This window comes from Cervus canadensis, chromosome 21 (genome assembly GCF_019320065.1).
Source record: "Cervus canadensis isolate Bull #8, Minnesota chromosome 21, ASM1932006v1, whole genome shotgun sequence".
NCBI lineage: Eukaryota > Metazoa > Chordata > Mammalia > Artiodactyla > Cervidae > Cervus > Cervus canadensis.
In genome coordinates this window covers 57,655,389-57,671,567 of record NC_057406.1, presented here as the reverse complement: position 1 = coordinate 57,671,567, position 16,179 = coordinate 57,655,389, and the positions used below count along the sequence as shown (strand labels likewise).

General features: G+C 38.6%; 1 protein-coding gene across 22 annotated transcripts in view; it reads left to right on the top strand.

Moving 5' to 3' along the window:
- The window catches only part of RBFOX2 (RNA binding fox-1 homolog 2), a 286,473-nt gene that overhangs the window by 62,074 nt on the left and 208,220 nt on the right, over positions 1–16,179 (top strand). Inside the window, exon 1 of one of the 22 annotated variants that reach the window (XM_043439955.1) lies at positions 3,569–3,631. The exons of 20 other annotated variants lie outside the window; for them this stretch is intronic. In XM_043439955.1, coding sequence (XP_043295890.1) covers positions 3,590–3,631 — 42 coding nt within the window. In that variant the 5' untranslated portion in view covers positions 3,569–3,589. Of the gene's footprint in view, positions 1–3,568; positions 3,632–16,179 lie in introns of those variants that run through there. One more of the 22 variants, XM_043439951.1, reaches the window with a different exon arrangement.

Sequence of the window (16,179 nt, the reverse complement as noted above, 5' to 3'; positions counted from 1 at the left end):
CCAACAGGCCATCTCTCTCAGCTCTGTTTGGCCTTAGTTAAATACTTGAAAGTCCTCCTAAGTCTTGCATCTTGTCTTCTGATCATACCATTGTGAAAATTCATTCTCTCTCCCTGGCAGGCCCTTACCTGTTTCAGGGAACTCCTGAAATCCCTTTCCCATGACACTTGCTAGAGGTCCCCATGTCTCTTGTGTCCTCTCACTTTACCGTATATATTCGTCTCTGCCATGTCACATACCACACATAAGTGTTTATTTGTCTTCTAGTACTAGTCTTTTGAAATTTATTAATTGACCTGTGGTAGAGGTTCAATAAATATTGAAAGGATGAATGATTGGGCATATTTTCTGAAAGACAGTAGCAGTTTTCTGCAGATTAGAAGTCAATTATAATATTTGATATTGTCAGATACATTTTAACTTTTTTCAGAAGTAGTGGTACTTTGGGCTAATTTTTCAGTAAACCCAGGAGTGTGTATTTACAGCAGAGGGCATATTGTGACAGGAGGAGAGAGTGATGCTGACTGATTCACATGGGTGTCAGACTGTAACCTTGGCCTCTTTAGCATTGTCCTCTAACAGCTGATACAATTTTGGTGGAATCTCTGGAGAAACACTGTGAAATGTTCTGGTTCTATATGCAGAATTTAGAAATCATAAATCTAACATATAGATCTTGACTGCACAGGGTTTACAGATTAAAACCAGCAGATGAGACTGTGTCGGCATCAGGATGTTATAATTGGGCCAGTGTAGGCATTAAGCCAGTGATAATTTTGTTCATCTTGAATATTATAAAGTTAAATTCCAGAATATGTTATCTGAAGTTTTATCATTTCACTTCAGCATGTAATTTCTCAAGCCAATTTTAATTTTAAAAGATGTGAGTAGAATCATTGCCATTTGTCCAGAAGTTTGGACTAATAGGATTAGATTAAGAAATGAATAAGTATGGAGTGCCTGCTCAGGGTTTAAAACTATTAGTGTTACCTAAAAAGTGTGACTTTGACCTTGATGTTAAGCAGCCTGTATTTTATTGATGATATAAGAAAACACAGATACATAGTGATTTCTGACTGTTTCTTTCCACCCCAACTGTCTGTAAATGGGAGGCCAAGCAGAAAAGACAGGCTGTGAGTTCAGACAGATCTGGGTTAGAATCTTGGCTTTTAAAAAAATTAAATAACGAGTTATATGATCGTGGTCACATTGGCATCTCTGGAATTGTTGTTTCTCTGTGTGCTAAGGGAGGTAAGAATATATGCAACTTGTAGTTTTTTTACTTATTTTTGAGAGTTAATAACAGTCCGTATAAAACCTTTGGCATATGATAAGTGCACTTTAATGGGTGTTTAAACGAAAGCGAAGTTGCTCAGTCATGTCCGACTCTTTGTGATCCCATGGACTGTAGCCTACTAGGCTCCTCCATCCATGGGATTTTCCAGGCAATAGTACTGGAGTGGGTTACCATTTCCTTCTCTAGGGGATCTTCCTGACTCAGGGATCGAACCCAGGTCTCCCGCATTGTAGACAGATGCTTTACCGTCTGAGCCACATAAATACAGTTTTATTTGCAGTAGTCAGCTTAGTCCAGGCCACTGGTGATAGATTTCATGATGATAGCTAACGAAAGTCAAGCTCCGTAGTTGATTGGATGGGCAGTCTTGGAAACTGTGCTTCAGTCTTCCCATTGTGGAGTAAAGTAAGTGACCTTCTGTTTGTTTTTAAGAGTATTAAGGAGAATTGTTAGAAGAGGGTTCATCATATTTAGCCTGTGGAACCATCTGACCAGTGGTATCACACAGGGAATAGTTTGTTACGGAGTCCACGTGGAGTGAGATAAGGAAGCAGGAATCTCAGAGATGGACATAACACTGTATTCCTGTATGCTGTATTCCTCCTCCGCCTCCTCCTCCCCTTATCCTCCTCCGCATGTGAGTTTCAGTTGTTTATTAGCAAATACTATGCCCTTTGCTGTCTTCTGTAGCAGTTGTGAAGCTTATTCTGGATGCCTGTGTGTTAACTAGTGGGGCATTTGGACTTTGCTGAAAGTTCCAAATTGTTTAAATTCTGTTTGGGGCAAATGACTATTTCTTATTGCATGAAATCATTTTCCTTTCATGTCTGTTTTTTCACTGGAGGGTTGGTGCCCTGGAGCAGAGTCTCTGCTCTGCAAACCCAAAACACAAGTTTCTCTGGGTGTATCTTATTTTAATCCAGTCCCTTTCATACTGTAAGGCTCTGACCTGCTTGGAGCCTTATACTTGGTTACAATCAATGCTTTGTCCTTTAGAGTCATATATGACTGGCCACTGGGTTGACTCAGCGTTTAGCTATCAAATATGGCTCTGAGAAAAAGTTATTTCCCTAGAAATGGGCAGCTGCACTGGAAAATGAAACCTTGGTCCATTTTGAGTCATTTAGGGAAAGTGAGTGGCAGTTTCAAAATTGAAGTTAGGACCAGGCAGAGAAAGGGCAGGGCCAGCTCCAAAGCTGAGAACCAGTCAGAACTCAGCTGGGTTTCACAGAAGAGACCTTCAGGGGAGCTTTCTGTGATTCGAGAAGTTATGTGTACTTTGTACTGTATCTGTGATTATGAAAGGATAATTATTTAGAAGTTGGCATTTCTTCCTTGGTGGATAGTTGATTTCTGTTAATGTCCACGAGAATTTCACTACTGCTGAGATGTCAGCTTACTCTCTATTCATTCCCTTTGGTCCAGGGACTTGAACTACTTTACATTAATTTTGTCAGTAATTCTTATAACATCCCTGTGTGGGAGCTTCTTTTGACGTGAGGGATGACAGAACTTGCTTCAGTTTACATAGCAGGTCAGTCTCTGGGATGGAAAATTTGACCCAGGATTTGTGGTTCTAGCATTAGCTTGTTTGGTTCCTTAAGTGTGCAGTCTTTCAACTTCATCTCTCTCCCCTTTTCTTCCTCCTGTTTTCCCTCTGCTGGAGGAAATAATATCAAGCAAATAGGGAGAGATTGGTCTTCTAAGTGGTTAGAGACTTAGGAATTCTGCCTCTAGGCACAGAGTTTCGGATCCTTGGCTTGGGATGGAAGAAAGCAGCAGAAGACTGATATCCCAATCCGTGACATGTCCTAACTGTTTTTTTGACCAGTGCGTACTTTTATTTTTGTTCTTTTCTTACCCCTTGTTGCGAGAAGAGGAGGCTGTGAGAATTTTCTCTGTGCCAGCCTTATATGTGGGACGGTCCAGATGTTTTTAATGCTCAGCAGATACCATTACTTGCTTTGGGTTGGGGGCCAGAGAGGAGGAGGTGAAGCAGCCACTTTGGGGTGGGGTTGGAAGGAGGAGGGTGGAATGTAGGAAGAAGGACGTTTCTCTGTGTTTTCTTAGTCATAGGATTCTGAATCCCAAGTAGCTAAATTTAGCACAGGTTCCTGTTGAAAGCATCATTTTTTGGAGGCGGGTGGTGAGGGGAGAACGGAAAACCTTTTTGTGTATCCTGCTCCATGAAGCCAATAGGGAAGCAGGAGGAGGTGAGGTTGCCATGGAGATGGTAGCTGTGTGCAAGGAGAGAGCAGCAGGGTTTAGAATTCCAGGAAGGAAGAGAGAGTGATGTCATCAGATTCCATGGACCAGCCCAGGAACCCCTGTGAGGTTGGTGGGGAGTTGGGTGTGCGTGGGGGTGGTGGATGGGCATTTGTGCAAGGGAATTGTGGCTTCACTAAGGTGTGGGGAGTCCAGTTCAAGCAGAGAGGTTGGTTGTGTGGAATCATGCTGATCTGAGTTAATGCCTGCTTTTTAAAAATCTGTAAATCATTCTGAATTTGCAGAATATTTTCTTTGTTGAAAGGATATAGTCATTTAAGAAAGGAGCTAATCTAGATGTAGAAATATAATACCTTTTTAGAGTTCTGTTCCCTGTAGTATTTGTGTGTGCCTTTATCCCTTGTATGTGAGGGTATTTGTGCACCTATTTTGGATCTATAGTTGCCTTTGTAGGATGCCTTTTATGGTGCTGCATGCAGTTCAGTGCTTTATTATTAATGCTTGATGTTGTATTTATTTTTCTACGAATCGGTGTGTATAAATAAAGCACAGTTTTTATTTTTTAAAAATCTGAAAGAAAATCAAAGTGTTGCTTTTGCAGCAGAAAACTGCATGCTTCAGGACAGTCATTCTGAACATACGCGTGCGTGTCTGTACTGATGCTGAAGGGCAAATGTGTTTCTTTTGGAATGACTGAGGGGCCAAATATTCTAAAAAACAAATACAACTGAATCTGTGCATCCAGGTGAATATTGTCCTTCAAAATAGCCACTTTGACTATGGTGATATAACCACTGTGCAAAACATAAAGAACTCTCCTTTGGAATCAGCTTCAGAGATGAGTGATGAGGAAAACATTTTTAATATCTGACACCGCATTTTTTATTTAAAAAGAATACCTAGTTTGATCAGACTCTGGCTTTCTTTGAATTGGCTTTTTCTGATTTGGGGTTGTCAAAAAATCAAATCTATGTTCAAACGATGAGCTTTTGTCCCACTTAAGGATATTTAAAGTCATAGGTTTAGTTTCTGAAGGTATTTTCATTTTCAGATCAAGAGCTCCTAGATTATGTAGTTTAGCAGTGGCTACATAATTGATGACAGCCTATGAGGAAGAAGAGTGTTCTGCGGTGTGTCTGAGGGCACAGACCGAGGAGCCAGGTTGACTTAGGTCTGCACCCTGTTCTCCTTCTCAGTGACTGACCTTGGGCAGGTAGCAGTCTCGTGGTGCATTGGTTTCCTTATGTCTAAAACAGGGATGGTAGTGCTGTGAATACCAGCCTTACAGTATGGTGCTGAGGGTAAGTAAACTGATACGAAAACCACTTAAACATTTAGTATATGCTCAATCAGTGCTTGGTTTGGCTGTTGTCATTAATAATTATACATTTCTTTGAATTACAAAATTATGAAGTAGATGATTTCAGACACCACTGAACGTCCAGGAGGGTGGGCCTTGGGAATCTGTAATTGTTCAGTGATTCCCAGATGATTGTGATGAGCAGCCAGGTTTGAGAACCCTTGCGTTTAATCTACTTTGAGTATGGCCCACGCACTAGATGTGCCATCATTTCCTGAGATCTTACTAGAAATGCAGAGTCTCAGGTACCCCACCAAACCCACTGAATCAGAATCTGCATTTTTAACAGGATACCCTGCTGTGACCTGTATGCATGTTAAAATTTAAGAAGCACTGATTTTCCTCCACCAATGAGGGTAACTGGGTGACAACTCCAAGTTACAAGGTAGACTGTGCTCATGCGTCTTCTCAGTCATATTCTGCTCTTTGTCACCCCATAGACTATTGCCCACCAGGCTCGTCTGTGATGGCATTCTCTAGGCAAGAATCCTGGAGTGGTTTGCTGTTTCCTCCTCCAAGGGATCTTTCCAACCCAAGGATCAAACCTGCATCTCTTGTATCTCCTGCATTGGCAGGTAGATTCTTTACCACTGCACAACCTGGGAAGTCCCCTCTCCCCCCCACAAAAAAAATTGGATTATCTCTGTTACTCTCATTGGTAGAAGAGAAACAGTCAGGCTAAGCCAGTTTGAGCTTGCACGTCCCTTCCCTGTTGCCTAGCCTGGAAATAAACACTTTTCTGGACTACGTCACTGAGTAATGGAAAGAATAGAGTTATAATTGTGCCTCTGGCCCTACCACTTATTAGCCATTTGGCCTTGATCTAATCATTCAGCCTCTCTGAAGTGTCCTCAACTGATCATGGAAATAACACCTGGACCATGAAATAATGGAGTGGAGCTTGTTCAAGAATTAAGGTGTGATGAGATCTGATAGAGACTGCCCTTGCATAAATTCATAGTAGTTGACCATTTGTTTTAGGAATTTAAGTTTGTGTGTTCTTTTAAAAAATTACTGTTTAAAAAAAAAAAACCCACCACAAATTCAGGTGATTTCATTTGAAGTCGTTTAGGCTAGTTCCAGGCAAGAATTGACGTGGCGTTTATCAGAAGATCTTTGAATTATAATGAGCATTATCTTCTTTCTGACCAGGAAATTTACAGGATAAGAGGAGGTTTGGGGACTTGCTCTGGGGACACCAGAAGTAGATGGGGGAAGAAGAGTTCAGGTCAGAGGACTGTTAGCTGTAGACAGTAGTGCTTTGGAAGCAGCAGCGAGAGTAGGAAACAGAAAGGCCTGTTGTCACTCAGCCATACATGTCTTAGGGGACTGAGGACTCAGGGAGGACTGTGAACTCAAAGCATACAATCAGAATTGTTAGAGTAGCTGTCCTCTGGAGGGTGGCGCGGTGCTTTGTATATATTATGCCCTTATCTTAACATCTCTACCGGCACAGTAGATCAGCGAGGATGAGTAATTTGCCCTAAGTTACTCAACTAATAACAACAGAGCTGAATCATGTTGAATAGTAATGTGAGTGATGAAATGATTATAAAAGTGAAATTGAAATAGCTATTGTATGCCAGTTAAAGTACAATTCATTATGTCTGTATTGCCCCTTGGACTAAAGGATTGACATGTTAGCCTGTCTCAAAGGAATTTTGGAATGCTGCAGTTATCCTTTTGGGATATATTTCTTTTATACTCTTGAGGCTAATTTAGAAGGTTTTTTTTGTTTGTTTTTGTTTTTTAAGTCTTCAGTTTAGTGAAATATCAGTTTCAACTGAATATCACAATGTAAGAGTTGTTTGACCATGGGATTTTGACCTTGACCCAAGATAAGAGATCCATTTTACATGACAAGGTAGTATAGTTAGGTGTTTATCTGTATATATGTGACCAAAACACGTTTCATGGAATAATTCTTACCCTTATTATTAAAACATGAGGTACTTGATTCTTTCTGTTTAAAAATTCTATTGTAGTCCAGTATACTGACCTTAAAGTGTGGTCCATGGACAGCTCCCCACCCCCGCTCCGCAAGGTGCACCAGAACCTTTTAGGAGGTCTTCAAGGTCAAAATTCTTCATAACATTAAGATGTTCTTTGCCTTCCCTACTATGTTGACATTTGCACTGATGTATAAGCAACGATGGGTCATCCTAGTGTGAATCAAGGCACCGGCACCAAACTGTACTGGTTAGTAGTCATTATTTTTTTCACCACCACAGTCTTGCACTTAAAGGAGAGGGGGGGAAAGCCAGTTTCATTGCTGTCATGTAATGAAATGTGTCAATATTGAGAAGATCTTTATAGTTTAGTGAACCAGTATTTTATAAATGAGCAATGCATGATGTTACATAATCGTGATAGGTAAAAAAAATTGTTCAAAATACAGGACAGGCCAATGGATTTTATGAAAAATTCACTGATATGCATTGCCACACTGCAGCTAACTTTAAGGAACTGTCACTTTGCAAGTTTTGATATTATATTAAGGAAGAATATTCATAGATATGTGAAAGTACTCCTACTTTTTACAAACACATATCTGTAGGAGGCCAAATTTTCTTCATATACTTTCACCAAAATAAAATATCACAACAGAAGCAGGTATCTTAGCCATCTTCTATTAAGTTGGCTGTGAAAGATATTTGCAGAAAAATGTATGACAGTAGCATTGTTCTCACTAAATTTTTTTGTATGTTTCTTTCCTTTAAATTTATTTTTAATTGGAGGATAATTGCTTTGCAATATTGTGTTGGTTTCCGCCATACATCTACATGAATCAGCCATAGGTATACATATGTCCCCTCCCTCTTGGACCTCCCTCCCACCCCTGTAGATTGTCACATATCCTTGGCTGTCTATTTTCCAGATGGTAATGTATATATTTCAATATACGTTGTATATGTTGTCCCACCCTCTGCTTGCCCGACTGTGTCCGCAAGTCTGTTCTTTATGTCTGCGTCGCCATTGCTGCCCTGCTACCATCTTTTCTAGATTCCATATATGTGTGTTAATATACGATATTTGTTTTTCTCTTTCTCACTTACTTTACTCTGCATAATAGGCTCTAGGTTCATCCACCTCATTAGAACTGACTCATATGTGTTCCTTTTTATAGCTGAGTACTATTTCACTGTATATATGTACCACAACTTCTTTATCCATTCATCTGTTGAGAGACATCTAGGTTGCTTTCATATCCTAGCTATTGTAAATAGTGCTGCAGTAATATTGGGGTAGATGTGTCTTTTTCAGTTATGGTTTCCTCAGGGTTTAAATGCCCAGGAGTGGGTTTATTGGGTCATGAAGTGAAGTGAAGTAAAAGTCGCTCAGTCGTGTCAGACTCTTTTCAACTGCATGGATTGTAGTCCATGTAATTCTCCAGGGGATCTTCCCAACCCAGGGTTCGAACCCAGGTCTCCCACATTGCAGATGAATTCTTTACCAGCTGAGTTGGGTCATATGTTAGTTTTATTCCTTATTTTTTAAGGAATCTTCATACTGTTCTCCATAGTGGCTGTATCAAATTACAGTTAATTTTTGTAAAAGCTTTCATGTTAGCATAGTGGTTTGTTACTGGTATTTTAAAATGAATTAACAAATAGTTTTAAAACTGCAGTTTTCGTTTTTAATAGACAAATACTAATCTTTATTAACTCCCATAAACAAAAGTTCTCTGGGATCTCTAGTAATTTTTAAGTGTGGAAAGAGATTCTAAGACCAGATAGTTGAGAACTGCTGCTTTAACTTTTGATTTTATAATAATGATTGAGATCTCTTAAATCAGTCGTGAATGGGTCTTGACTCAGTTTGAAAGTATACTGAGCCAGATAGGAATTGCATTGTGAAGGCAAGGAGGACTTTGCTCGATCTTACTTGAGTTGAGTTGATGTGGGAGAACACTCTTAAGTGTGAAGTCACTTGAGTCAAGTTGAGATCTTCAAACCCATCCAGATCTTGCCTCCTGTGATGTCCCTTCTTTGTGATTTCTTCAGGCTTTTCTCACTGCATTGTCAGCCTTGTACATTTGTTCCTTTTGGGCCTGATGTTTACATTTTATCGCATGATTCATATTGTGCTTGTTTACATGCCTGTCTCTCTCACTAGACTACGAGTTCCTCGAGAAAAGAGTCAGTAACTTAATTTGTCTTTCTGTTTCTACCGTAGTACCAGACACATGAATGTCTCTCAGTAAATGTTTGTTGAGGGAATAAATAAATAGGGAGAAAAAAGAAATGAACAGGTGAGGCCAGATTTTAGAGTCTTTGGAACTTGATCCTGTAAGCAGTGGAGAGCCATTAGCATGGGAGAGCTGTGAGTGGTGGTTGGGAGTTAACCCTGGCCCTGGTGAGGAAGCTGGGGAGAGCTGGGTGAAGGCTGCTGGGCCAGCTGAGAAACTGTGGAGTTATTCCGGCTTGACTCAGGTGACCCAGGCCTGGATTAAGGTAAACGCTTTTGCTGTAGGTAATAAAAGATGTTTCCTGAGGAATATTTTCAAAAACAGAAACCTAATGATATCCATTTTTCCTAATGTTTGTTGCATACTTACAACATTCTGAGTACTGTGTTAAAGGCTTTATGTGTATTATCTCATTTAATTTTTACAGAATCCTTCAAAGTGTTAGCTGCTCAGTCATGTCTGACTCTTTGCAACCCCATGGACTGTACCCCACCAGGCTTCTCTGTCCATGGTATTCTTCAGGCAAGAATACTAGAGTGGGTTGCCATTCCTTTCTCCAGGGGATCTTCCCCTCCCTAGGGATCAAACCCAGATCTCCTGCATTGCAGGCAGATTCTTCACCATCTGAGACACCATCAGTGAACCCTATTGGTTCAAATAAAAGGGCCTATTTTTTGATGGTTTTGAGTGAAAATAATATGTATCCATTGTTGAAAAATTAGAAAATACAGATAGGGAAAAGAAAAAATATATATACCACTCTGTTAACCCACCTTAGCACCAAGACATATGATCACTAAACATTTTGGGATACATCCTTCTAGACTTAAGAGGGAAAAAAAGTTATGTATATGTGCTGTAAATGCCTGAATATGAGGAAACCCCAAATATAAGGCTTTAAATTGTTTTTCCATTGAAAAGATCAGCCTACCAAAATATATAAATTTTTAGGGATGTTGATGAAATAGGCAAATGTCTTTAAAATATTGATTTTATTTATGCATGCATGCTATTCAAAGTAATATACAATATTATATAATAATATTTCATAATTACAATAATACAGTTATAATAACTATAATGTATAGTAATGTTATAATTTTATTTTCTATGAGTTTTGGAAGAAAATCTATACATACTCCACTACATCAGTTATACATGCTCTACCATATCTTAGAACCACCTTGAGTTTTCAGATAGTTTTCTAGGGTGTATATGGAGATACAGCACTGTTTTGAATCTATGTCTATTGTAGTCATTGTTGATTTTTTTTTTTCAAGCTACAAGTACCCATTCAAATAACATCATTATTGCCATATTGTATACTGTATTGCTTTGCAAAAATTGTTTTTGAGATGAGATTCATATAACATGTAAATTAACCTTTTAAAAGTGAACAGTTTGGTTTTCTTTGGTACATTCACATGTGGCGCAGCCACCCCCCTTCTAGTTCCAAACATTTTTATCACCCCCAAAGCATCCCCACACCTGTTAAGCAGTCACTTTCCCCTTCCTTCCAGTCTGAAAACCACCAATCTGCTTTCTGCCTCTAGAAATTTGCTAATTTTTGATATTTCATATAAATGGAATTGCATAATACATGACCTTTTGTGTCTGGCTTCTTTCATATACCATCATATTTTCAAGGTTCATTCATGTTATAGCATATTTCAGCACTTTATTCCTTTTTATAGCCAAGTAATATTCCTTTGTATGTATATACAATAATTTATTTGTTCACTGATGGACATTTATGTTATTTCCACCTTTCAGCTCTTGCATAGGGTGTACAAGTGCTGGCAAGAGTACTTATTTTTAATTCTTTGGGGAATATACCTAAGAGTGGAATTGCTGGGCCATGTGGTATTTCTATATTTAACTTTTTGAGGAACTGCCAAACAATTTTCTGTAGCAGCTGCACCATTTTATATTCCTACCAGCAGTGTACAAGGGTTTGTCAATTCATTTTTAATGAGGAACACAATGTGATGGGGAAGGTAAAAAGAAAATATGTGTGGCCTTCGAGTTTATTAGAGCTTTGTATCTCAGATTTTGCCTGATGGACTTATTAAATATTTAGCATCATTTCAGTACCAAGAATGAGATTTAGCTCAAGGAAATGTATCTGATCTATTTTAAGTGGTGAACAGACTGAGAAGTGAAGATCAGAGAAGTGAAAGAAGGGAAATTTAAATAGATTCTCAAATTCCTTGAGGGAAAGGCCCCATTCATCTTCGTGTCCTCTGCATTTAATAAAATACTTGGCATGTCACAGGCTGTGTTAGGAGGTCCCCAAGACTACCCCAGCTCCAGTGATTTGCTGGGATTTACAGAATTCAGTGTCTAGACATACTCATGGCCATGATTTATAGCAGCGAGAGGATACAAAGCAAAATCACCAAGGGAGAAAGTGCATGGTGGTAAAGTGCAGTCACACGGGGTGTGCTTCTCTGCTTCAGCCAGTGGTGGCAATGTTGTCTACTGGGGAAGCTCATTAGAGCCTTAGTGGGGAAATTTTTCTTTCTGGGGCAGAGCTGGGAAGGGTTGTACACTTTGGCACCCTCTGCCTAGCATGTGCTCGGATTCTTGACTCCCAGAAGGAAAGCAGTGTTCAGCATCAACCATATGGTTTGCACAGTTTAGGCACAGTGAGCCACTCTTAACTTGTTCTGGGAATAGAACCCTCCTGAAATCTCAGTTCCCAGGCACCACTCAGGGCCAACCTTGGAAGCTGCCCTTTCTAAGTATAGCAGCCAGAACTGCTTTGTTCATTCTTCTCCAGGACATAGATGTTTAGTTCTTTAAAAAGTGTTGCTAGATTCTGTGAGGAAAAATAAATGTTATAGTAGGGAACCAGCAGGGGCTGGAGTATTAGACCAACCTGGATTTGCATTATCATAAACAAATTACTTCATTTTCTAAGCCTGTTTTCTTACTGTTGAGAGATACATTATAGAGTTTTAGTGAGAATATAGAGTGATAATGTATATAAAATATGAAACATAATGTCTGTCCTGTGTGAAATCAGTGGCTATTACCATTTTGTTTCAGTTCATCTGTATCAGTCTGGGTCCAATCAGGACAAAGAGACTATAAGTAATTTAAACAAGGAATTTAACATAAAGAATCATTTATTGTAACAGCAGATTGAAGTAATAAGGGATTGGCTTGTAAGGTGTAGAATGAACTCTAAGGAATAACAGATGTAACAGATATACTGTAATAATGTGATAGATGATAATATATCATTAACATAAAATTAATTTTAATATTAAGTTAATATTTAAATTAATATTATAAGAATTATAATAGCAACCAGCCCTAGGGCTGAGATAAAGCACCCCCAGAATGAACTGGCTCTTAAAAAAAATGGGATATTTGGGGTGGAAGTGGTGAATGTAACAAAGAGGTATTGGCTGTCAGTTTTCTTGTTGGGGAGGTGGGATGAATTACTCTATGTTTTGTTTTATTATGGGTTTTCCTGGTGGCTCAGACGGTAAAGAATCCTCCTGCAGTGCAGGAGACGTGGGTTTGATCCCTAGGTTGGGAAGATGCCTGGAGAAGGAAATGGCAACACACTCCAGTATTCTTGCCTGGAGAATTGCCATAGGCAGAGGAGTCTGGCGGCTACAGTCCATGGGGCTGCAAAGAGTCAGACATGACTGAGCGACTAAGCACAGCATATAGTAGTGTGAAAGTTTAGCTTGCCAGTTACCCATTGCACTTTCTGTTGGGACTGTGTTGTTAGATACTACCAGGTTCATATCCCTTATAAGTCCTCTTACCTTTGGATACCTTGAGCCTTGTATGGTTTGGACACAGAATAATGATCTATTGTTATTAAGCAGTCTCTCTTCCTAACTCAGAAGTACTTGTTGCTAGGGTTGGTTTTTGTACATAATAACATGTGGAACTTTGCTGCCTCTTCAGTTCCTGTGGTGTTCCCTTCCGTGTCCCCACTCAAAAATAGGCTTACGACTTCAAGTAACTTGGGCTGCAAAACAAAGGTATTGAAATACCTGCGAAACTTGATTTGCTTTTCTTCCCTGGCTGATATGGTCTAAATCAATTTTTCCCTCCACTGTTAAATGTATGTAAGGTAATATGAAATTAGTTTTCAACTGAGAGTGAGTCAGTCAATGAAAAACTTAGTACCGTTGATCAGGCTTGTTTGTCAGAGGACAGCTTCATTCTTACTTTCCTTTGCTTCATTTTCCTTTCCTCTTCCCAAATTGCCTGATGGTAAGAACTTATTTTGTTCCAGTCTCAATATTTTTCTTCCTCTTCCATTTTGTGAAGCGGGTTTGATTTTGTTAGATACAAAAGAAAGACAGTAAGGTGGGTTAATTTTTTTTTTTTCTAATTGCTTAATGTAGCTTTCTTGTACATTTTCAGTTTTGTGCTCCTGTTCCTAGACAACCTTCATCACTGATAGAAACCAGTGAAAAAAATACTCTTGTGATAAATCTCTGGCTGCTGAACACATGGCCTGTTAAGTGGGTGAAACCAGGGGAGGCTGGCAGAGTTGCATCTTCCTTAGACTCCTCAGAGTTTTGTTGATCGTTGCTTAGGATTTATAGCTAGTATGTTATATCACTACTGTATTTCTGTACTGAAAGCAGGACGTTTTTGATCTTCAGTGTTACTGAGTCCTCTTAGTGCCTCTCTTTAAAAAAGCATGCTTAGGTAAGCTGATCTATTGTACCTAATAGGCTCAGTATTCTAGGTGATTTTAATTTGGAACACGCAAATATATTATTGGCTCTTTGTATGTGTTTAATCATTTAGAAATGATGTTGATGATTTTCAGAATGCATTTAGAGGAGTGGTTTTAAAATCCACTGTGTCTTTTCAGCATTCTTCGGTCCTTGACAGTGTGGAGATCCTGTCCTCCGATACGAGATTAGAGGCTATTACCACTTATCGCCCACCCCCAACTTCAGTACACACGTTTCCAAAAGATCTTATGGAGTCCTGTAGTTCTTTTTATAGATGTTAGTTGTGTTATCAATCACATTATCTTGTTATTATTATGACTTAGAGCTCTTCAAGGGCAGGGATACCAGCACCGTACTTGTCATAAAGCAGTTGTTAAATCCACTTTTACTGAATAAATGAAGGATGCTTCTGCTTAAGTGGATTCTTCAAACATAGATGCAGTGGGAGCTTCTAAGCAGCCAGTGAAGAATATAAAAATCAGGTAATATTTTTCTTCACTTCTTTCAGTGTCTGTTGTACATTCACGATCCATCACAGTTATTTGTCAGTTACATATATTAATTAATCAGAAGCTTCTAAACAGGTTTAATTGTTGACCTGTAGTAAAATTCTTATGGTTAGTATTTTATTTCTTACATATTCTTTTTCTTTTTTTTTTTTTGAGCAGCTTCTATGTCTTGGCGGTCATTTTCTAAGTCTTCCAGTCTTACTAGGTCAATAACTCTTGCTCATGGCAATACAGCTGCTAAAGCCTTTCCTTTTTGGAGTTTAAACACATCTGATTTCTGTCCCATCTGTTCCATGTAATTTCATCTCCTCTTTAAATTTGTTATTAATGTATAACTCAATCACTTTGCCATGCACCTGAAACTAACACAACATTGTTACAACTGTACTCCAATATGAAATAAAAAATTTAAAAAATAATACATTTCAGCAACTATTTTCACTCTGATTAAAAAACTCAGATCTGCACGTTTTTAGACAATTATATCAATCTCTCCCAGGACCAGTACTGGTTTGTACAGGTTGTCATGAGGTAATAGAGTACTAGGTATACAGTTAAAAGACCTGAATCTGAAGGCAGCTTGACCACTATCATTAGCTGTTTGGTCTTCAGCAAACCACTTAATCATTCTGAAATTCAGTTTTGTCACCTGTAAAATGAGGGTTATGAAACCCATTTTCTGCATTGTGAGGACTAAATAAGATTATATGAAGGTGTTTTTGCACAAAATACCTGTTTGTATAAACCATTATGAAACACTGGTAATAGTGACTGTTTTGGTTCTTAATACATGAATTTTACATTTTGTATATTCAAATAATTCCCATAGAGAATGCCCTGTCAACCTTCCACAAATCTTACTCTTCTCCCTAGAGGGAACCACTGTTAGAACTTTGTTGTATATCCTTCTAGATCTTCTCTGTGCAGTTATTTATGATTTTATATTCATGTAGAAATACCTCTTTTGTATTTTGATTTAAAGGAATAGCACACTGATTTATTTCACTGTCATTCCCTTCTCCAGGGGATCTTCCTGACCCAGGGACTGAGTCCGGTCTCCTGCATTGCAGGCAGGTTCTTCACCATCTGAGCTATCAGGGAAGCCCATAGAAATACCTCTTTTGTATTGAGATTTAAAGGAATAGCAACCGACTATTTTGCTGTCATTCAGTATGACTTGAGATAGTTTGTTGAGATTTTTTACCTTTTAAAAAGCTTGCTGATTCATGTCAATGTATGACAAAACCCACTGCAATGTTGTGAAGTAATTAGCCTCCAACTAATAAAAATAAATGAAAAAAAAAAATAAAAAGCTTGCAGAGTTCAACAGAGGATGTTGAAACAATACAATAGTTGATAACACTGTTTCCCTATAATTGAGGTTCTTTTTAGTTTTTCAGTATTGCAAATAGCACTGAATTAAAAAACCCTTTGCAGTTGCATTGTTAAAGTCTATAGGAAATGGTGTTGTAGTAAATGTATAGACTCCAGAACAAACAAGGCTCTTGGGGATTTTGGAACGATCCCTGTTCTTTTTGTTATGGTCCAACATGCTTCTTTGAGCACAAGTTCAGGTGATTCTCTATAGAGTAGATAAAGAAATCAGAGATATGAAATTACAAAAAGGTATGAGTATTTAATATTTTAATAATTATTGTAAAGTTGCTTTCCAAAAGGGTACTCCTAATATGCTTGTATTCGTACTGTTAGATGTGAAGATGTCTATTGCCTCTTCTTGCCAGTTTGTCACATTTTTATTTTTGCCAGTGTATGGGTGGAAGGTGATACCTCAGCTCTGAAAGAATGTTCACAGGCAGTGTGGTTAGTGAGTTTAACTGGGAACAATTTAAGTCTGTTAACAGGAAAGCAAAAGGGATAAA